The following is a 24,495-nucleotide window of genomic DNA, read 5'->3' as shown; positions in this document are numbered from 1 at the left end:
GAAACACAGAGAGAAGGAGAGAGCAAAGAGGAAGAATATTTACGCAGAACTCTATGTTCAAAATGACTGCACCGACACCAGCAACTATACGTCCTTAAAATGCCTTCTTGTACTGTTTGGCTCTCTAAGCAAAAATAAATCACAGTCAAATCAGTTCTGACCTGATCAGACCCCACCCCACCTTCAACAGGGCCCTACAGTTAAAGTTTTCCCATTAGTGTCTGTGTTACCCAGGAACCCAACTCTGGCTGTTATGTGATTGTGGAGGCCCTGTAAACATCCCCATCCCCATTCCCAAGCCTATTCCCATGCTAACACCCTGTGAAAGTGATCCGTCATAGTTATAGTCCATTCCCTCTGTAGAGTCCATGAAATCATTGAGAAGAACAGACTCCACATCACCATCCAGACTGCTCTGATGGACTTCTATCTCCATCTCTGACTGTTGCAGTCGGTTAGGAGGTGGCTGGTGGTGACCAGTTTGGTGACTGCCATTCTGGGCTGGTTGGTGGTGGTAGTGGTAGTATCCATGCCAGGGTTCTGTCAGGCCTTGGTGTTGAGCACCTGGGTAAGGCTGATGGCGGGTTTGGGGTGCAGATGCCATAAAAGAGGGGTCCTGGGGCACATCCATGAAGCTGGCTGGGTTAGGAGGTAGGGAGGTAGAGGGAAGGTGAGCACGAGGGCCATATGGATTGGAGGATTTGTGGTTGTAGGGTTGCAACATATCGTTGTTGACTCTGGGAGACAGTGTTGACTGCCTTGAGTTGTTGTGCTGCATATGGCTGTGCATATGGTTTGAATTAGAGCTGGGGTTAAGCTTATGGTTTTGCTTGTGAGATTGGCCATAGTCATGAGCAGGGTGATGTTTGGAACCATGGTTGTAGTCTAGATCTGGATGATGCTTGTTGGGATTTTGGTTGTGATGAAGGCTTGAGTTCTGCTTATGGTTTGCTCCATGATCATTGTGAAGGTTTTGATTGGGATTGGGATTCTGGCTGTGATTGTGACTGCAGCTCTGATCATGGCCATGAGAGTGCACAATGCTATTAGACCGTGACATTAGTGAATGGGCAGCTTGACCTTGCCCCACCACCATGTCCTTCCCACAGTACTGTGGCCCCCCAGCTAATAGGCTCTCCAGAGCATTGTTCTCTGAGTAAGCCCTTAGGGGGCGCTGGAAGCTGGTTGGCTTGTTTTCCTGGATAGTCTGCATAGGGGCATGGTGCCTCAGCATACTCATGGAAGGCTGACCATAGACAGTGCCACAGTATGATGTTTCCCCTTTGGGTCCTGCACCATAATGGTAGCCATTGCACTTGAGTTGCTGTGGTTGAGAGAAGTCTTCATCCAAGCTGATGGCTCCAGTAAGGTCAGCCAATTGAGGGAGTTCTACTGAAGGACAGTGGCCCCCAGTACCCAGAGCAGGTGATCTGGTGCTAGTGGGGCTTGGATAGAGGTGAGGGGAAGCTGAACAGGACAGCCCTCCTTCCTCTGGTTCATCTGGCTCTGCTTCAGCCACAATTGGTGACAGGCAGCCACTCAGTGTGGATGCAGAGGAGCTTGTTCTGGAGTGCAGGTCTGCCCAGGCATCAAACTCCTCGCTCCCTACTCCCATGCCACCCTTCCCAGCTGGGCTACCATGCTCTGGGGACCCTTGGATCCCAGGCCCAGCACCAAGTCCTCGGCCCACCCCCATGGCCCTCTTCCGGCTTATCCGGCCTCGAGATTTTAGGTACTTTGTGCCATTGTCCATGGAAGCAGCTCGTCGACGAGGGCCCTTTCCCATCTTCCCACCTTCTGGGTTCAGCATCCACCATGAACTCTTTCCCGTTCCCTCATTCTGCACACGAATGAAGCGGGTATGCAGAGACAGGTTGTGGCGAATGGAGTTCTGCAGAGATAATTATAGGTAATGGGGTGGGGAGAAAGACAAAAACAGACTGTTAAACATTTAATACTATACATATTACAAACTCACATCTTATCTGGAAAAATACAATGTAAGAGGACTCTACAATTAACTGGGCTCTATTATTCTGTCTAGATTTATTGTCCATGACATGTTGACTGCTTTTACATTTTAGACCACAGAAATCTAAAATTAGAAATGTTTTTTTGTTCAACAATGCTATGAAATTGGAACTGGACATTGTTAGAGTGTTTTTCAATGATACTTCATGGCCAATTTAATTAAAAATCTGCACTTTTGTTCATGTTATTCATGGTATTAACATTTGTTCATTTTTATTCTTGATACGTTATAAATCCGTTACCAGGTAAAATGCACATATTTGACTATTATGCATCAACTAATATTTCTGATCAAGATATGAAGGCTCTTCATCAAAAAAAAAATTGGCAGCAACTAATCATTCCTAATCATTCAGATCAAACGGCTGTTCTAGTAAAGCGTGGCAGGCACCAAGAAGCCGATCGATAAAGCAAGCAGCCTTACTCCTCCACGCAGCAAATTCTCCCTCTGACTCACACCACTGCCAACCGAGTCATGCACACACGCATACATGTACACACACACACGCCACAGCAAGCACATCAAACCGTCGCCAAGGTTACCCAAATGAATCACACGTGGCAACATGATCGCAGACGCTCCTATCGATTGCAGGCCTCCAAATATGACAGGGAGCCAGCGAGAGAGGCGAGAGCGAGAGAGGTGTGATTCTGGCATGCTTACTGTGCTGGAAGAAAACCAGAACAAAGAGAACAGAAAAGGAGGGGAGGGGGCTGTTTCCAATGCCAAGATAAACCATATTTAGATCACAGGAACAGATGAAGTAAACATGGGTTTCTTTCTTGCAACACAATAATTGGGGATTTTTTTTTTTTTTTGAGAATTGAGTAATTAATAATTGAGTGTGATCTACTAGAAGTTCCTTTCAGGACAACATAAAGACAGGCTGCTTGTTCTGCATCAAGAGCTACACAATGTACCTAACTAATTGCCTTGTACAGGAAAGTAAATGCACAGTGGAGGTGAACTTTGTAGAGAAGTAATATACTAGTGCATCTCAAAAAAATTAGAACATCATGAAAAAGTTCAGTATTTTCCATCCATTATTTAAGAAAGTGAAATTTTTATATATTATAGGCTCATTACACATAATCTAAAATGTTTCAAGCATTTTTCTGTTTTGATTTTGATAATTATGGCCTACAGCACAAAAAAAACCATATCTCAAAATATAAGAATATTTCATTTGGAGTTTGAGTGAAATAGTATAAATACTGTGTATCTCTCAGTCTAATTCAGTACATGCAACCACAATCATGGGGAAGACTGCTGACTTGACAGGTGTCCAGAAGGTGATCAAAAACACCCTCCACAAGGAGAGTAAGCTATAGAAGGTCATTGCTGAAAAGGCTGGCTGGAAAAGGTGCACAAGCAACAGGGATGATCACGGCCTTGAGAGGCTTGTCAAGAAAAGTCGATTCAAGAACTTGGGAGAGCTTCACAAGGAGTGGACTGAGGCTGGTGTCAGTGTATCAAGAGCCACCATGCACAGACATCTTCAGGAAAGGGGCTACATCTGTCACATTCCTAATATCAAGTCACTCCTGAGCCAGAGACAACGTCAGAAGCATCTTACCTGGGCTAAGGAGAGAAAGAACTGGACTGTTGCTCAATGGTACAAAGTCCTCTTTTCAGATGAAAGTAAATTTTGCATTTAATTTGGAAATCAAGGTCCTAGAGTCTGGAGGAAGAGTGGACAGAATCCAAGGTGTTTGAAGTCCAGTGTGAAGTTTGCGCAGTCTGTGATGATTTGGGGTGCCATGTCATCTGCTGGTGTTGGTCCACTGTGTTTTATCAAGTCCAAAGTCAAGGCAGTGTCTACCAGGAGAATTTAGTGCACTTCATGCTTCTATCTGAAAACAAGCTTTATGGAGATGCTGATTTCATTTTCCAGCAGGACTCAGCACCTGCCCACAGTGCCAAAACTACTACCAAATGGTTTGCTAACCATGATATTACTGTGCTTGATTGGCCAGCCAACTCGCCTGATCTGAACCCCATAGGGAATCTATGGGGTATTGTCAAGAGGAAGATGGGAAACACCCGACCCAAAAACACAGACGGGCTGAAGGCCACTATCAAAGCAACCTGGGCTTCAGTAACACCTCAGCAGTGCCACAGGCTGATCACCTCCATGCCCTGCCGTATTGATGCAGTAATTCATGGTAAAGGACCCTCAACCAAGTAATGAGTGTCTAAATGAACATACTTTTCAGAAGTTGTACATTTCTGAATTGTAAATCCTTTTTGATTGATCTTAGGAAATATTCTAATAATTTGAGATACTGGATTTCTGATTTTCATGAGCTATAAGCCATAATAATCTAAATTAAAAACAAAAAAAGGCTTGAAATATTTCACTTTATATGTAATGAATTTAGAATATATGAAAGTTTAACTTTTTGAATTAAATTATGAAAAAAAAAGAACTTTTTCAACACTATTCTAATTTTTTGAGATGCACTAGTAGGGTTATGTGTTCATGTTTTTCATGCTGACAAACATCTAGTTCTGATAAATGAACATCCTCTGAGTAATGCATTACATTTTTCAAACACCTGATGCTATAATGCATATAACATTTACTCTATATCATATTGTTCCAGTTATTGAATGACATACATTCCTGGCAGGTTGGCAGTTCAGAGCATTACACTGTCTTTTGACAAGATCTATTTTGTTCTCCTTTTTCTTTTTCTTTTCATTTTAGCAGTCATGTATGAATAGGTGCTTTTCGTAAGGGGCAGGAAATGCATCTCTGGCAATTTCGTGGCTGAAGATGTTCACAACAACATACCGCCATAATATCAAGCATACCATCAGCATATCAAAATAGTATATCTGTGCTAGAATATTAATCATATTCTACAGAATGTAGTACAATATTTTCCGTAAGGTCCTGTGGTCAAAAGTGTGTAAGATATCATTTCCATGTATCCATACAGATACTGTAGGTCTAAAATTGCATATTACTGTACAAAATAGTATATCTGGCATTGTGTTTTGCCAAACTATTTAGTTTCGTAGTAGACCTGGATATACAGTAACTCTGGCATAAAAGCCAAATAGAGTTTCCAGGAAATAACAGCAGAGATAGCTTTATTGATGCTGTTTTGTGAATGGCAATAACACATTTATGTTGCTTGTGTGAAAAAACACAAAACTGCTACCTTCGCCGGAAAAGTTAAGCCGTTGATTTTACGGGTTTTATATGTGAAAGCGCCTCCTGTTGTCTTTGTAGTCGTTGTATCATTGTACAGTATCACTCAACTAATCTCCATCTCTATTACATCCCCTGTCTGACTCACACCCATGCACAAATGATATTTTCCTGTTTCCCTGCTACCTCTCTCTATATCACAAATCAAAACAAGTCTCTTATAGCTGCCTGTCAGGATTTCTGCAATATTATTATCTATTGTAAGAGTACATTGCAGATAATAGTTTGGCCTACACTTCAAAGAAACCACTTATTTACATTTTCTGATGCTCCTGAAGATTATGGCATACCATAAGTGATCATTTAGCTAATGAGTAAACTAAACCAGAGAAGCCATGAAATGTCTAATAGCAGTAAGAAAACGGTAACTACACTGTGTAAAAGATAATTATTTAAATCCTTAAAATATATCCGAAAGTACATTATTAAATAATTAGCAGTTTATTCACTGAAAGCAGAATCAGAAGTAAAATTATGTCGTTGATTACACTAAGTTTACATTTAAAAACTTTGGTAATATATCCCTGGGAAGCATAGTAGACTATCATTTCTGCTGTCTAGCTTTAGGGTCTCTGGTTCTATCCTGAGCTCAGGTTACCCCCACCCCGTTTAAAAAAAAAAAAGTTTTCGTACATGGCTACTTGGAATTGTGACTTGATTGCATTGCAGATACCGAGATAGATATGCCCGCCGTTTTTTAATTAATCAGGTTGAAAAAAATAAAATAAAATATATAAATCAATCATCATGTGGGATTGAGCTGAAGAGTTTATGGTCTCATCTCATCTCATCTCATCTCATTATCTCTAGCCGCTTTATCCTGTTCTACAGGGTCGCAGGCGAGCTGGAGCCTATCCCAGCTGACTACGGGTGAAAGGCGGGGTACACCCTGGACAAGTCGCCAGGTCATCACAGGGCTGACACATAGACACAGACAACCATTCACACTCACATTCACACCTACGCTCAATTTAGAGTCACCAGTTAACCTAACCTGCATGTCTTTGGACTGTGGGGGAAACCGGAGCACCCGGAGGAAACCCACGCGGACACGGGGAGAACATGCAAACTCCACACAGAAAGGCCCTCGCCGGCCACGGGGCTCAAACCCGGACCTTCTTGCTGTGAGGCGACAGTGCTAACCACTACACCACCGTGCCGCCCAGAGTTTATGGTGTAAATTTATATTTAATAGTCAGGCCTGGATTAGGTTTTTTAGCTCATGACACGAATGCAGTGAAAAGCAAGCTGGGAGAGTCCTGTTGGATTTTAACAGGGTGCAGGAACTTCATGCATCGACATAATAACATACTGTATTCCCAGACTGCACTGTAGACTACATGTAAAGGATGTGCACCATCCTTTTATGTTTATGGTCTCGTTAATATGCATGTTCACAAGACAAAATGATAAGATGCTGCAGCAGGCTTACTGCGTACACACACGGGTCGGCTGTTCAGCTACTGGGTTCGAGCCCCGTGGCTGGCGAGGGCCTTTCTGTGCGGAGTTTGCATGTTCTCCCCGTGTCTGCATGGGTTTCCTCCGGGTGCTCCGGTTTCCCCCACAGTCCAAAGACATGCAGTTAGGTTAACGTGGGGCAGCCTTGGGCTGAAGTGCCCTTGAGCAAGGTACTTAACTCCTGACTGCTCCCCGGGCGCTGTGTGTGACTGCGCACTGCTCTGGGTGTGTGTGCGTGTGTTCACTGCTTCAGATTGGTTAAATGCAGAGGATGAATTTCACTGTGCTTGAATGTGCATGTGACAAATAAAGGTTTCTTCTTCTTCTACTGCTCGTATTCATTAAAGGGGAACTGAAGTCATTTTTAAACTTGCTGTATTTCTTAATTAACGTGTTTTTCAGTTACTTTTTTGGGTTTATTAACCTTATATCGTGACTCATATTGGCATATTATATTACACTTATCGGCCTTTTCGGTTTTTAGCCATTTTGAATGTAGTTCATTTGGTCCACGGCAGGCGTCGTTTATCCACGCAATTTTCACGAGACTTGTGCAAGACTTCAAACGTGAAGTGTCAGTGCCGCCGTTTTGAAAACTGTTTACACAGCGGCCAGATTGTCATATCATTCCAATTTAGATTAATTTCGAGATTTGCCAGCTTCATCAGTGATGGAGATTATTCCATATGATTTCGAACCAGGGCGGCACGGTGGTGTAGTGGTTAGCGCTGTCGCCTCACAGCAAGAAGGTCCGGGTTCGAGCCCCGTGGCCGGCGAGGGCCTTTCTGTGTGGAGTTTGCATGTTCTCCCCGTGTCCGCGTGGGTTTCCTCCGGGTGCTCCGGTTTCCCCCACAGTCCAAAGACATGCAGGTTAGGTTAACTGGTGACTCTAAATTGACCGAAGGTGTGAATGTGAGTGTGAATGGTTGTCTGTGTCTATGTGTCAGCCCTGTCCAGGGTGTACCCCGCCTTTCGCCAGTAGTCAGCTGGGATAGGCTCCAGCTTGCCTGCGACCCTGTAGAACAGGATAAAGCGGCTAGAGATAATGAGATGAGATGAGACTTCGAACCATTGGTTAAATGAAAAAAACGCTTTCGGACACTACTCCGTCGCGCTGGTATTTACGTCATTTCTGTCACACAATTAAAACATGCCAGATCAGTCAGCTGGTGGGTTTTCAAAATAATAAACACATGCATGTATTTTTGTGATAAATACATATTATACTGAGCGCATTTCCCACATTAATCAATACAAAGTACCTGCATGTTTCAGTTTTTTTTTAATCAAGGCTGAATACTTTCTTCTTTGCCGCTGCCTTTTATTAAATCAAATTTGAGACTTTTAATTTGATTTCTTTTAGCGCGACTGCAATACATGATGGGATATATTGCTTTGGTTAGTGACCATCGGTTGTACACTACTTTCCGTGATGCATTGTGGGATACTTTGAGTGCACTATATAGGGTGTAACTAATTCTCACTAAGGTTTCGGACAGCACTACAAAATGGTGTCCCCACTATATAGTGCCCTATAGTGAGTAGGGAGCGATTTCGGACACAGAGAAAACTTCCGGCTTGATTACGTCAGCATTTGAAGGAGGGCGCACATGTCTTTTGATAACACTGGCAGATGTTGGTCACTTTGATTTCCGCTGTACATTTTACTTCCGTTCTATGAAGCCTTGCACAGGTCTCAGCAAATCTAATTTATGGCCATTGCTTTGACTTATGGACTGATATATTACATAGCATATTTCAAACACTCATAACTTGCTATAGCAGTGACAAAATAGCTGTCAGAAATGCATTCCTACATTTTATAAAATGAGATAAATAGAATTTTGATAATAAAAAAATTTGCCTTCAGTTCCCCTTTAATAGGGTATCCCTGTACTCACTATACCCGGTGTATGTGCATGGGACACGTGCCGTTTTGGGTGTGAGCCTCACTTTGATTTTTACGATAGCTGCTGGATAGGCCTGTGAGAGATGTTGATTTTTGCAGCTGAAGAAAATCTGCTTGAAATCCCCTGAGTCTTGGGAACTACGACTTATTATAGGACTTGTTCACATGCAACTCACACAATCATTGTATCGTTATCTCAGTCTATTAGACACAGGAGCTCAGATTGCAGTTACTGACTTTGTATTATCGACATGCAACTCTTGCAGTCTTTGTTTATAGTTATCTCGGTATTAAGCTCTGTCTTAAGTGGCCACTTACATTCCCTCAGTTTCCCTGGGTATATTCACTGTCATATGTACACTGAATGTCCTGATCAGGAGCTCAGATTGCAGTTGCTGAAATAGTAATAATTTATTGATAGAAGGTGTTTTGTGGTCAGTGTATCATGTGGTAATGCATTATACGACAATGCAACTTTCATAAATATTACCATATATCAGTTGTAATTATGTTCTACAAATATACCTGCAACTCTGAGAATATCCTCTTCAGTGACTAATAAAATGGTTTTGAAAGTTCCTACTTTTAAAAGATATTTTTGATTTGGTAATTTTCTTTAAGAGATTTCATTTACAACATGTCTCTGACAGCTCAAAATGCATCTCTGGGCATTTAAAAACTGCAGAGCTTCTGGGGGCCGGGCCGCCAAAGGCCTTACTGGGGCCGCCAAAGGCCTTACTGGGACCCCCAGCCTTACTGGATTGACCTCCCCCCTTCTAATTTTCCTGGATCCACCCCTGATGTGCATGTTCTCCTTCTGTCTGTCTGGCTTTCCTTTGGGTTTTCCGGTTTCCTCCCATCTCCTAAAACATGTACACTGTATTAAATTCTTACACATCAATGGCTGAGGTTTTAGGACAGCGCTTGTTATATTAATTTTGACTCACTGACTGTGTAAATGGTTTTAACACAGTGTATGTGTCAGGAAGATTAACACTAAGATGTGTCAGTGTGTAATATTAATATATTATGTGCTGTCCTTGGCTACCCACATTGTGTTTAAAAAAAATGTCTAAAATCCTCCACAAGAAAGTGTTATTTGACACAAAATTAGTTAATGACAATAATACACTATTTATGACTTCAGCACATTTATTATCATGAAGTATTAACAATAAAATTCACAGAATAACCCAGAATAATATTCAAAGAAATCAAACTGCAGAATATTACAGTACAAATTCATAGAATAGAATTTCTTAGAATTTCAGCACTAATAAAGGAAATGTCCAAAATAGGACAATACAGCTCTTTTTCCAATTTCATTTGGCAGTATGACACATAACCACACCTTATACATTTCACTTATTTCAAAACTTTCTATCTTGGATTGATGTAGATCTGATCATCCAAGGACCCAGGAATCACTGGCCGAGGATCATCTTCAGATCGGTCCATTCACTGCATAATAAATGAATAAAATGTTAACATTTAGAAAGATAATGCAGAAGACACGTTTTTCAAACAATATTTTTGCACAAAGCATTAGCTACAGTAATATCAGCTCATTTCCTTCCCCCAACATGAAATCTATACACTCAATGTTAGGTAACATGAGGCTTCAGCTACACACTCATACACCAACATTCTTACGGGTCTGAACTATGGTTTCTTAAATGTATTTGTCTTAAAAGGATGGCTGTCATGGGAAATAATTGGATTAAGCTAGCCATGGCTATATGATGTACGCGTTCTTTAGCTATACAGCAAAATTAGATAGTAAGAAGAAAAAAAATTCCCACTTCATGATGCTGAAAAATTAGTAAAACTTATAGTTCTAGCCAGGCTCGTTAATGATACCAAGTACAAACTAGAGCGGCGGCTACAATTACCGACACCTTAACGATCTTTCGGCCATTCCAAAACTAGAAAAAACTTTCAATACGTAAATTGTGCATGAATAATTACTCAAACCTCCACTGGAAAAAATGAGTTGATTCCCGATTACTTCGCATATCAGATCACATGACAACGTTCCACAATTATCGACACCTTTGTCCACAGTTATCGACACTGTTCCACAATTATCGACATCCAGATGATTATTTATTTTAAAAAAAATCAGTATGTGGTATTAAGTTAACAAAACAGAGTTTTTATTTAAAACTTGCTTTACATAGACTTATATTTAGTACAAAATATCTTTTAGATAAATATATGGATGTTGGTGTTTATGTAAATGAGGAAGTAATTCTACTGTTTGTAAACGAATGAGCTGATAATGTTTAATCTGCATCAGAAAATCTTTTTGTTCCACTTTCTACCCGCTTTCTAAGTATTTTCGTAGATCACTTTTTTTAATCGCTAGTTGTTGTTTGTATTAATTTCTAGTTTTGTCGTTTACCAATAAATATCAACAGGCAATTGACATTGTAACCACATGAAAATCCAGGTCAAAGGTCGCATGTCATTCCTCGAACCAAAATGTAAAATGTTACTGATATTGTAATATGTGGTCGATATTTACAACAAACTGCAAAAAGATATATATTTTATGAATAGAATAGAAAAATCTGAATATTTCAAGCGTGTAATTTTTTACATGCTTGGAATTTAATTCTGGTCTAATTCTATTTATTGCAATCGGATTCCAAATACTCTATAAACATTCCATTCTGTTATGAATCAGAAAAAAACAATTATTATAAATCACAGCACTTTTATTTTACACAACGTTACATCAATGTTACACAAAGATCGATCCATAACAGTTGTAAATGTCACTTAATTCCACAGGGTGTCGATAATGGTGGACACCGGTGAAAGTGATCACTATTATTGACACCTCACGTGACTTCTCAAACGCATTTAGATACAAAATGGCGGCTGTCAAATGAAAGAGGAAGAAACAAAGTAGGTTTCGATGAGGAGATCATGAAATATCGGTGAATTTGATCAGTAAAACCATGTCCATGATTTTTCCACCATGCTTACCTGCGATGATAACGTCTGGGTTTTCCTCAAATTGCTGATCATGATAAAAAAAATTCCATCTCATGCAAGATCAAGATCAAAGGGCGAGGCGGGTCTTCCGGTTGATTAATTAACCAATAATAACTGTTGGAACTGAAACTCACCTTTGTAAAATATTTTTTTATTGGTAAATCTGAAAAGGTGTCGATAATTATGGACTGTCGGTAATTGTAGCCATTGCTCTAAATGCTAATAAAATATCTCACAAGTTAAATTTCCATCATGTCAGCTGAGCAACAATACTAAAAAAATTCCCTGCCTTGTTTGTGCCGTGTAAATTAGCTGCCTGTGCGACTCTGGCATTAAAGACAGCAAATTTGTCTACGTCAAAAGTTAATAAAGAGTAAAATACATGGTCTAACAGTTCTGTTAGAAACCAAACTAAACCAGTGTTTAAAAATAACAGCAGCAGAAAATGTCATTTTTGCATGTAAATACAGTGCTGAGCGTAAATGAGTACACCCCCTTTGAAAAGTAACATTTTAAACAATATCTCAATTAACAGAAATAATTTCCAAAATGTTGACAAGACAACGTTTAATATAACATCTGTTTAACTTATAACGTGAAAGTAAGGTTAATAATATAACTTAAATTACACATTTTTCATTTTTACTCAAATTAGGGTGGTGCAAAAATGAGTACACCCCACAACAAAAGCTACTACATCTAGTACTTTGTATGGCCTCCATGATTTTTAATGACGGCACCAAGTCTTCTAGGCATGGAATGAACAAGTTGGCGACATTTTGCAACATTAATCTTTTTCCATTCTTCAACAATGACCTCTTTTAGTGACTGGATGCTGGATGGAGAGTGATGCTCAACTTGTCTCTTCAGAATTCCCCATAGGTGTTCGATTGGGTTCAGATCAGGAGACATACTTGGCCACTGAATCACTTTCACCCTGTTCTTCCTCAGAAATCCAACAGTGGCCTTAGATGTGTGTTTAGGATCATTGTCATGTTGGAAAAGTGCATGACGACCAAGGGCACAGAGTGATGGTAGCATCTTCTCTTTCAGTATAGAGCAACACGTCTGTGAATTCATGGTGCCATCAATGAAATGCAGCTCCCCGACACCAGCAGCACTCATGCAGCCCCACATAAGGACACTGCCACCACCATGTTTCACTGTAGGCACCAGGCATTTTTCTTTGTATTCCTCACCTTTGCGACACCATACAGTTTTGAAGCCATCAGTTCCAAAAACATTTATCTTGGTCTCATCACTCCAGAGTATAGAGTCCCAGTAGTCTTCATCTTTGTCAGCATGGGCCCTGGCAAACTCTAGGCGGACTTTTTTGTTCCTGGGCTTTAGGAGAGGCTTCTTTCATGGACGACATCCATGCATGCCATTTCTCTGCAGTGTACGCTGTATTGTGTCACGGGAAATACTCACCCCAGTTTGGCTTTCTACTACTTTAGATAACTGCAGTGAACTTGCATGCTGATTTTCTTCAACCCTTCTCATCAGAAGATGCTCCTGTCGAAGTCTTAACTTCCGTGGGCGACCTGGACGTCTCTGTGAGATGGTTGCAGTTCCATCTTTCTTAAATTTTTGTACCACTTTTGCTACAGTATTCTGACTGATAAGTAAAGCTTTGCTGATCTTCTTGTAGCCTTCACCTTTGTGGTGGAAAGAAATTATTTTCTTTGGGGAATTCTGAAGAGACAAGTTGAGCATCACTCTCCATCCAGCATCCAGTCACTAAAAGAGGTCATTGTTGAAGAATGGAAAAAGATTGATGTTGCAAAATGTCGCCAACTTGTTCATTCCATGCCTAGAAGACTTGGTGCTGTCATTAAAAATCATGGAGGCCATACAAAGTACTAGATGTAGTAGTTTTTGTTGTGGGGTGTACTCATTTTTGCACCACCCTAATTTGAGTAAAACTGAAAAAATGTGTAATCTAAGTTTATATTATTAACCTTACTTTCACGTTATAAGTTAAACAGATGTTATATTAAACTTTGTCTTGTCAACATTTTGGAAATTGTTTGTGTTCATTGAGATATTGTTTAAAATATTACTTTTCAAAGGTGATGGACTCATTTACACTCAGCACTGTATATGTTAAGAAATGATTTCAAGTACAACTTACCTCAAAAATTTTGCTGTCACTGGTGAGAATCCTCTCCCTGTTAAAATGGTGGTTTTGACGTCTTACAACTCCCATGATGCTTGTCACATGCTCCAGCCAAAGTCACTGGAGGTTAGCGTCACCCAGTGACACCGTGAACAAAACACACACTTGCCAACCAAAACCAACTAATTACTACTGTAACTACTGTACAACATAAACTAGCCTTTACCCACTTCAAGAGCACATTGAATATAATAGTTAAAAACAAATAGCAAGCTAATGTCATTCAAGCTGAAGCTAGCGTTAATGCAACACTACTTGAATAACCCCATTAGTTAAAATTTCCCCACTGAAATCCCTCATCTGAGTTACTATCATTCCACTGATTTCCATGGGGTTGTAAGCAGGAGTCTTCAATCTTATCCACAAAGTGCCGGTGTATTATACTGAGAGTTGCAAGTAAGTAAGTACTGATTAGCTTCTAAATGGCTGGTGTTAGCAGGGTTGTTTACATCGTCTCTGAGAAACAGAGAGGATGTTCGGAGGCGTTCAGTGACCACTGAGCTACAGATTTTTTTTTAACCGATTCACATAGTGAAGTGAATATAATATAAAATATATTATAATATATACAGGCCACTTTTCCTATGGAATAAAAACATGTACCGTATTTTGTTCCCTTCTGGCGAGTTTATCAAAGGCATGCAATATTGTTATCATATCGCTTATCCTCCGTGTATTACGCCACTCTCCCCAATGGAGAATGAACGTGCAATATTGCTACAATACTGCACGTTATCAAGACAACACGGCGTCGCATGTCAGAGATGTAAAACTTCTGTGTTAGCGAGCGACAGTGAAAATTTGTAAACAAACATGGCTGCCAGGTTTGCTTTGTTAAAAACGGAAGATGTTGAGAGAATTTTGGCTGCCAGGTAGGTCCGTTGTGTGTAGCTGTCGATGTTGATTTTAAAAGTAACTAAGTAAATCTCATCTCATCTCATTATCTCTAGCCGCTTTATCCTGTTCTACAGGGTCGCAGGCAAGCTGGAGCCTATCCCAGCTGACTACGGGCGAGAGGCAGGGTACACCCTGGACAAGTCGCCAGGTCATCACAGGGCTGACACATAGACACAGACAACCATTCACACTCACATTCACACCTACGCTCAATTTAGAGTCACCAGTTAACCTAACCTGCATGTCTTTGGACTGTGGGGGAAACCGGAGCACCCGGAGGAAACCCACGCGGACACGGGGAGAACATGCAAACTCCGCACAGAAAGGCCCTTGCCGGCCCCGGGGCTCGAACCCAGGACCTTCTTGCTGTGAGGTGACAGCGCTAACCACTACACCACCATGCCGCCCTACTAAGTAAATTACACAGGGAAAATAATAATATTCAGCTAGACTGTGCTAGCATTGGCCTTTGCTAACACTACGCCAGCTGGAAGGTAACTGGACTGCCGCGGTAATAGCACTGAGTCGTGGGTAAGCTCACGTCAGCCTTTGAGAATGCTGATATGAAGGGAGTGTGTATGTATAATAACAATAATAATAATAATATTGGCTGGCTTTTTTCATGGTCTATCAGATATATTCCATTCAGCTACTCATCTTTGACTCATTCAGTATCATGCTAGCTGAATGGAATATATCTGATATACCACTCAAAGCCAGCCAATATTATTTAAAAAGTAGACGGCCTTTCAATTTCATAAAATCAGTGAAATTAATTCCCTCTGAAATTTGGTCATTGTGATATATGTTTATTTCTGTAAAAAAAAAAATAGGCTATTCTGTGGCTGGGAAGTTATTTAATTTGAGGGGATTAAAGCAAATAATGCACATGAAATCGCTCAATTTGCGCAGTCAAGCAGACAGAGGAAGTCTGTGTGTGCGCACATGCGCAGGTTTATCTTTGACCATGCACTGACAGTTACATCATTCTGTCACTAAATGAACAGCTGATCACACCGAGGTGCTTGCTGACCGCCAATATTTATTAGTTTGGTCCTGTGTTTCCTTTTCTTCGTATAGAACATAACGTCAGGGCAGCACAGTGGTGTAGTGGTTAGCGCTGTTGCCTCACAGCAAGAAGGTCCTGGGTTCGAGCCCCGTGGCCGGTGAGGGCCTTTCTGTGTGGAGTTTGCATGTTCTCCCCGTGTCCGCGTGGGTTTCCTCCGGGTGCTCCGGTTTCCCCCACAGTCCAAAGACATGCAGGTTAGGTTAACTGGTGACTCTAAATTGACCGTAGGTGTGAGTGTGAATGGTTGTCTGTGTCTATGTGTCAGCCCTGTGATGACCTGGCGACTTGTCCAGGGTGTACCCCGCCTTTCACCCGTAGTCAGCTGGGATAGGCTCCAGCTTGCCTGCGACCCTGTAGAAGGATAAAGCGGCTAGAGATAATGAGATGAGAACATAACGTCTCTTCTTTTCATTTTCTGCTACTGTAGTCGGTCTTTCACGTTTCATTCGCACACTCACGTCCTCCATTTTTCTCTCCTGTTTCAAATTTGTATCCCACAATGCCTTGCGTGAACGGGAAAAGCCCACCACGTGATGCATTATGTAGTATCTTGAATTGGGTCATGGTGAAGCAGGAAAAAATTAGTGGAGAATTTAGGGCCACATGGCCCTAAATTCATTAATTGTTTGATTTAAAAAAAAACTAATAAAATTGGAAGTCTGATTCGAATTCAGTAGCTTTCGGCCCACTAAACAAAAATAATTGGGTGTCGGGGAAAATTCTTTTCATGACCTAAACTTGAAAAACCTGAAAGGCAGTCTAGCTTTAGATATTTTATGTACAACAGTATACAATAAAATGAAAACGAAATGGCAAGTCAATGTCATTATCAGACTACAGTTTGGCTGGTGTATAGCTAAATTAAACAGCTCATAAATTTAAAAAAAAAAAAAAACTGTCACAGTGTGTATAGAGCAGATCAGTCTTCACATATTGTGCTGAATGTTGTGAACAAATTCACAAGTGGTGTTCATTTTAAAACTATACATAACTATGTGTAAAAAAAACCCCACAATTTTATTTAATATTACCACAAAATGTATAAACAAGAGTGGCACACATAATTTGTGCAGTTTTTTCTATACATTCCTTCTCAGACTGTAGATGGATTGGCTACACTAAATGACCCCTAGGTATTTGTGTGTGCATGTGTGATGGACTGGTGTTCAGTCCTGGGTGAGTCCTCCTGCCTTCTGCCTCGTCTTACCAGGATAGGTATAAGATCCTATATAAGCCTGTTCAATAAACAGTTAACGAACAGTACCTCAGTGAATAAGTCTTGAATGTTTAGTCTTAAAAAGATTAATTGTTTGTGTATTATACTGTGTATTTATATTGTGTACACACCGTATAGTTATAATCATAGCCAGGGTTTGGCAATGTGTGTAATATTGCCAATTAACACATCTAATCTACCACTCTAGCCTAAGAAGTACCTCTACCAAGATTGAATCCTGTTCCCCGGCCCATTTAGAAGTGCTAATTTTATAAAAGGTGCACGCAGCAAGTTTGGGAGTCTTTCTTTGTTCTGAGCAGATTTTACTTTAGCAAATGAGACGAATATCATCCTTAGCATCAAGAACTCCGTTACAGTATTTAGTGGTTCACACCGTCATCTCACTTTCACACTTATTCATCCCTTTTCTCCATATCCTCCATCTGTTTATCACATAACCATACTTTTTACACCCCCAAAATCACTTACATACTTGTACTTCACCTGTACTCAAACAGGAAAACAAAACCATCAGACAGAAAGAAAAACAACACATGGTGGCATCCATCACTTATATTCACTGAACAAACGTTCATCAAGTACCTCTATCAGATCACATATTATCAAACAGGAAAAAAAAGAGGCATCTTGTTTTTCCATAGTGATTCTGAGAGCTATTATGGCTCATATTAGTGAATGTATATCGAGCGTGCAGGTGAGCCAATTATCTTGGTGCGATAGAGAGCTGAGCTGGAGATGAGCTCCAGAGTTGGCTGATCTCAAAAAGCCCCCTGCCTCTCTCTCTCTCTCGCTCTCTCTCTTCTGGGATTTCTGAAGGGCTGATTCTCCAGCCCACGCTATTAGGCAAAAAAAAAAAACATGCCACTTTGACTCTACTCCCTTTCAAAGCAGTGAGAAATTGGATAAGTGAGGGGTATTTATGTTCTCTGGCCCCCCTCCAAGGAGCTCCTATTCTCAACCAGCAGCTCAGCCAAATGACACGAGCCCCCATGCTGGTGTAATAGTCCAATGTTGTGCAGCCACGGCAGGCAAGGGGCTGACTTAATCAAAGCCAAACGGTGTGACAGCGTCGAAAAATGCCCCATGTCAGGCGATCAGAAAGCAGCCCTCTGACAGATATGCCATGGCTGATGCTAGCTGCAGAGGGGTAACCATGACTACAGCGCTAAAACTGGGGAGAAAGGCGGGAAGTGTATGAGGTAGGTTTGTGGATAAAAGTACGAAGTGAAAGAGGTGGATTTGGGGAAAAAACCAGCACAGGCAGTTTGATGTTCTAGGTTTCCTCTGTGACTGTCAGGTGACTCGTACCACAAGGGAGCTTCAATCATTCGGTCACACTGCCACAGGAGCTGTCTCTAAGGACTGGTGATTAGCAAGTCAAGTCTAAGCTGCCTACCACTAGCCATCCGTAGCTCATAATACACATCAGCATCAACCTACCAAAAGCTCAGCGTGCACAAATAAGCTTGTACAATACTGTATGAGCTTGACTCATATTCCATACGTCGGACACTTGAACCTGACAAGCTAGAAATAATCGTGTCGCTTCACCCTGATCTCTAGCTTCTAATGCTGAAAAACAGTGATCCCTTAAAGAACACACATCCTCGTGTTAAGTCTGATTTGCTCTACCACAGTATGGCTTGTGGTAACGTTCTGCAAGCATGCCTATGGCTCCATGTTTGACCCAGACACCTTGTGGATTTCATGTGAGTCAGCAGACGGCCTAGCCCTTCCCATCACACTCATATGTACTTGTGTACACTCACCAGACGCTCACATTCATTAATTCATCCACAGGAATCCACACCCATACACAATCTGATGACCACACTCACACAAACACGCACAGCAATCTAGCAATCACACGCAATCCCACCCCAGTCAGGGTAATCCCAGAATGTCTGGCAATAATCCTGGTTAAATCTGGCTGCTCGTCACCTGGGTGTCAACCCAGGAGCTGCTGTAAAGCACCAGGGATTGGAGGGCTCATATGTTGGCCAGGAGGATAGCGATGATGGTGGAAATATTCAGGGCAGAAATATTACTGAAAAATTGAAAACAGATCTTTCAAATGTAGGTTTTAGACACTGTAAATGTCTATGGCTTTCAACTGCTGTAGGTTGAAACAGATACTTTAAACTATGTGGCAACAATTATAAACGTTCTACAGTGTAACCTTCTTCCAAATGAAGATAATTCAGTGATTACCTTCAAGCACTGCTTAGCCATTGGAAAACCTGAACTTGTGAAAATTTCACAACCAGGGCAATGTGTTTGGATTTGTTCAATTTCCTATGAAAAGGTACAAATTCTAATCCTGTCCCTAACAATAAACCTTAACTTCAATGAAACAGAGTTTTGTCTTGGTTAAATGTATGGCTCAGGTGAACAGAAATTATTCATGATACCAATCCTAAGACCCTAAAAAGGCTGGAATAAGGCTCTCAAGTGGCACAACAGAAAAATGTTTGCCCATCTTCGGGAGATCACAGTTTGAATCCAAGTTTGAACAATGCTACAGCCATTTATAGCCAGGAGCCAAGAAAGCAAAATTGGCTGGGTTCTTTCGGTGGCATGCTCTATCTCCTTTATCAATCATAGTGGCACTAGCCAAACATTAGTGTCTGTGAGCTCACGTATGCAGAAAAGGGTAGATAGCACTTTCCTCAGAACTGCCCTTTTAGGAATGTAATACAGTAGTTCTTTCTTTCAGAAATTGCAACAAACCATAAGGGCGGTACAGTGGTGTAGTGGTTAGCACTGTCGCCTCACAGCAAGAAGGTTCTGGGTTCGAGCCCAGTGCCCGACGGGGGCCTTTCTGTGTGGAGTTTGCATGTTCTCCTCGTGCCTGCACTGGTTTCCTTCGGGTGTTCCGGTTTCCTCCACAGTCCAAAGACATGCAGGTTAGGCTAATTGGTGGCTCTAAACTGACCGTAGGTGTGAATGTGAGTGTGAATGGTTGTTTGTCTCTATGTGTCAGCCCTCCGATGATCTGGTGACTTGTCCAGGGTGTACCCTGCCTCTCGCCCATAGTCAGCTGGGATAGGATCCAGCTTGCCTGCGAACCTGCACAGGATAAACGGTTGTGAATGATGGATGGATAAACCAAACCATGTCAATTTGATTATGGAAACAGGTTATCTGAGCTGTACTCCATGAGATCAAGTTGCTACAACATCAACACATTGCAAGAAGCAACCACTGATCTAGACTTCAAGATGATAGCTTGATTAAATATATCCATGAGGTGTGGTTAAGGGAGCCAGTAGTTTTCCAGCCTATAGATAGTTTTCACATGACGTCACAGAGTCGGGGATTCCCTAGTGGCGGCCATCTTGCGGGTCAAGCTTACCATACGGGTCAGTGAGCACACATTGTAATGCGCGAGTACAAAGTCTTCAAAAGAACCCAAGCAGGCTATTTAAAGCTAGCACTGGTGCACACCTGTTGTAGTCACGGCTGTCATAATAGGTCAGATGATGATGTCAAGCGGAGCTTTTATGGAATTCCCACTGTACGGGAGCACAAAGGCGAGCAAACAAAGAAACTCAGCATACAAAGGAGAAATCTATGGCTTGCGAGAATCAACCGCAAGGATTATCAGCCTTCCAAACACAGCAAAGTCTGCTCCGATCATTTTATAAGTGGTAAGTTGTTTAAATAAACAATCAATTGTGTTTAAGTTTGTTTTTGGAAACCAAAACATCGTGTAAACAATCTCTGGAGGATGCCTAACTGTAATACCACTAATGGATGTAAAATTTGTCTTAAATCAACTCGATATTATACACACACATATATATATATGCAGTGTTGAGAGCTCTAAAATTCCAATGTTTACATACCTTGGCTGTAATTAGGACATGACTGTCACTTGATTTTATATGGTGGACTTCACGGACCCAGCCACAGACAAAATAATTGTATGACTCCAGCGACTTGTATGCTTTGAGGTCGTCAAGTGTGTAGGCACTTTTACTATTCACGAAATAGTTCACAATATCAGGGTACGATATGGATGGCAGCCCTGCATAGTCACTTGAAAATGCATCTTTGTCCACTTCGTAGGGGTCAAGTCCCCCAATCAAGGCCAGTTTGGCTGCATACCATTGTCGTGAGATGTCGTCCAATGTATCCATATACTTCCGTTTGCTTGATTTTGCCGACATTGATCTTTATTTTAGAAAACTGACTATATAACTTTATAAATTCATCCGAGATACCGTAGCCGGTAATAGCGATGGTCCGTTTTGTTAGCCCCACAAGATGGCGGCTGGAGGGCGTTCCCCGGAATGCCGTGACGTCAGTGAAAACTATCTATAGCCAAGACTAGGACAACCCGGGGGCACGGTGGTGTAGTGGTGAGCACTGTCGCCTCACAGCAAGAAGGTTCTGGGTTCGAGCTCAGCGGCTGATGGGGGCCTTTCTGTGTGGAGTCTGCATGTTCTCCCCGTGTCAGCATGGGTTTCGTCCAGGTGCTCCGGTTTCCCCCACAGTTCAAAGACATGCAGTTAGGTTAACATGGGGTGGCCTTGGGCTGAATTGCCCTTGAGCAAGGTACCTAACCCCAACTGCTCCCTGGGCGCTGTAGTATGGCTGCCCACTGCTCTGGGTGTGTGCGCGTGTGTTCACTGCTTCAGATGGGTTAAATGCAGAGGATGACTCTCATTGTGCTTGAGTGTGCATGTGACAAATAAAGGTTTCTTCTTCTTTCTTCTTCACAAAGCTTTGGTACAGAAAGAAAGGGACGAAAATGATTGATTATAGTTCAGACAAAGTGGACAGACAGCATTGGACATGTTCAGTGTTTTCTGCAATGGTTAATACGTGTGGATGGATAGTTTTTAAATTCCTCTAAAGGACTCAGGAGAAACATTGTGCTAATATGCAGAACACTCTCCTTGAAGCATTCAAGGCAATCCTCTATTTTACATTTTGCGCATTGCTCCATTTGATACTGTGCAGATCGTTCATTTCAAGTGGGGATTGCTGAAGTGTTCTTAGGAGTTAGCAGGGCTGAAACGTTTGCAACCTTGCTCAACCATAATGTATTAATCCTTCTCACAAAGCCATCAGTCAGTATGTACAGACTTGTCAATGGGTCTCTTTCTGCCAGACATATTTTGGATAAGCACAAGTGTGGTAAAAGATAGACACTGACTGTGCGTTATGAAAGGAAAGCAAAGGAGGGGGATTGAGAGACAGGGAGACAAAGCAACATATTACAGGCGGGGAGAGTTAAAATGAGAGCGCTGTGTGGGAAAGAGGGCTCGTCTGCTAAGCCTGTCTGGAGGCAATCGATGGAAATTAGCAAATGCTAAAGATACATTTCCTGTGGAAGATGTCACAGGCAACGTTCATTTGTTTAAGGGGAAATGAACTCACAGCCATGTGGATGAACAGGGAATGTCTTGAGAGAGAAGATGGAAGAAGAATTAATTCAATGGTTCAATAAAGCTTAATGATACAGTAGGTTATATTAATTTGGCATATACTCTATACTCACTGGCTACTTTGTTAGGAACACCTGTACACCATGCAGTTATTCAATCAGCCAACCATATGGCACTGGCTCAATGATTAAAAAAAAACATGCAGATTACAGGTCAACAGTTTCAGGACATTTTCACTTCAAACATCAGAATGGAGAAAAATGTGATCTCCGTGGGCGGCACAGTGGTGTAGTGGTTAGCGCTGTCGCCTCACAGCAAGAAGGTCCGGGTTCGAGCCCCATGGCCGGCGAGGGCCTTTCTGTGCGGAGTTTGCATGTTCTCCCCGTGTACGCGTGGGTTTCCTCCGGGTGCTCCGGTTTCCCCCACAGTCCAAAGACATGCAGGTTAGGTTAACTGGTGACTCTAAATTGAGCGTAGGTGTGAATGTGAGTGTGAATGGTTGTCTGTGTCTATGTGTCAGCCCTGTGATGACCTGGCGACTTGTCCAGGGTGTACCCCGCCTTTCGCCCATAGTCAGCTGGGATAGGCTCCAGCTTGCCTGTGACCCTGTAGAACAGGATAAAGCGGCTAGAGATAACGAGATGAGATGAGGTGATCTCCGTGACTGGCTGGTTTGAGATTTTCAGAAACTGCTGATCACTTGGGGTTTTCATAAACAACAATCTCTAGAGTTTGCACAGAATGGTGCTTGGGAAAAAAATCCTGTGAGCAGCAGCTCTGAGAGTCTGAGAGGGTGAACATCTTGTTGATGAGAAAGGTCAAAGGAGAATGGCCAGAGCTGACAGGAAAGCTAGAGTAATTCAAATAATCACTCTTTACAACCATAGTGAGAAGAAAGGCACACAACATGTCGAAGCTTCAAGTGATGGACTACAACAGCAGAAGACAGGAAACTGAGGCTACAGTGGGCACAAGCTCACCGAAACTGGACAGGTGAAAATTGAAAAAGACCATTTGAACAATTTCTGTCCAGTTAAGGTAAGCCTGTGTCCACTGTAGCCTCATGTGGCTGTTCTTGTTCTTTATGTGTATAAATTATGAGTTTAATGGTAGGAGTTTGTAGCGATGGCTTAAATCCCTTTGTACAACCCCTATTCCAAAAAAGTTGGGAGAAAGTACAAATTGTAAATAAAAATGGAATGCAATGATGTGGAAGTTTCAAAATTCCATATTTTATTCAGAATAGAACATAGATGACATATCAAATGTTTAAACTGAGAAAATGTATCATTTAAAGAGAAAAATTAGGTGATTTTAAATTTCATGACAACAACACATCTTAAAAAAGTTGGGACAAGGCCATGTTTACCACTGTGAGACATCCCCTTTTCTCTTTACAACAGTCTGTAAACGTCTGGGGACTGAGGAGACAAGTTGCTCAAGTTTAGGGATAGGAATGTTAACCCATTCTTGTCTAATGTAGGATTCTAGTTGCTCAACTGTCTTAGGTCTTTTTTATCGTATCTTCCATTTTATGATGCGCCAAATGTTTTCTATGGGTGAAAGATCTGGACTGCAGGCTGGCCAGTTCAGTACCCGGACCCTTCTTCTACGCAGCCATGATGCTGTAATTGATGCAGTATGTGGTTTGGCATTGTCATGTTGGAAAAAGCAAGGTCTTCCCTGAAAGAGACGTTGTCTGGATGGGAGCATATGTTGCTCTAGAACCTGGATATACCTTTCAGCATTGATGGTGTCTTTCCAGATGTGTAAGCTGCCCATGCCACATGCACTAATGCAACCCCATACCATCAGAGACGCAGGCTTCTGAACTGAGCGCTGATAATATCTTGGGTCGTCCTTCTCCTCTTTAGTCCGAATGACACGGCGTCCCTGATTTCCATAAAGAACTTCAAATTTTGATTCATCTGACCACAGAACAGTTTTCCACTTTGCCACAGTCCATTTTAAATGAGCCTTGGCCCAGAGAAGACGTCTGCGCTTCTGGATCATGTTTAGATATGGCTTCTTCTTTGAACTATAGAGTTTTAGCTGGCAACGGCGGATGTCACGGTGAATTGTGTTCACAGATAAT

The 24,495-nt window shown here is 41.7% G+C and overlaps 1 protein-coding gene across 1 annotated transcript in view; it reads right to left on the bottom strand.

Annotated features, from left to right (window-relative positions):
* The window catches only part of foxo6b (forkhead box O6 b), a 69,807-nt gene that overhangs the window by 2,444 nt on the left and 42,868 nt on the right, over window positions 1-24,495 (bottom strand). The window contains exon 2 of the mRNA XM_060904778.1: window positions 1-1,891. This exon is cut by the window's left edge and continues 2,444 nt beyond it. Coding sequence (XP_060760761.1) covers window positions 227-1,891 — 1,665 coding nt within the window. The 3' untranslated portion in view covers window positions 1-226. The remainder of the gene's footprint in view (window positions 1,892-24,495) is intronic.

Source organism: Neoarius graeffei, chromosome 22 (genome assembly GCF_027579695.1).
Source record: "Neoarius graeffei isolate fNeoGra1 chromosome 22, fNeoGra1.pri, whole genome shotgun sequence".
NCBI classification, from domain to species: Eukaryota; Metazoa; Chordata; class Actinopteri; order Siluriformes; family Ariidae; genus Neoarius; species Neoarius graeffei.
The sequence above is the reverse complement of the archived record's forward strand: the minus strand, read 5'-3'. Positions and strand labels throughout refer to the sequence as shown.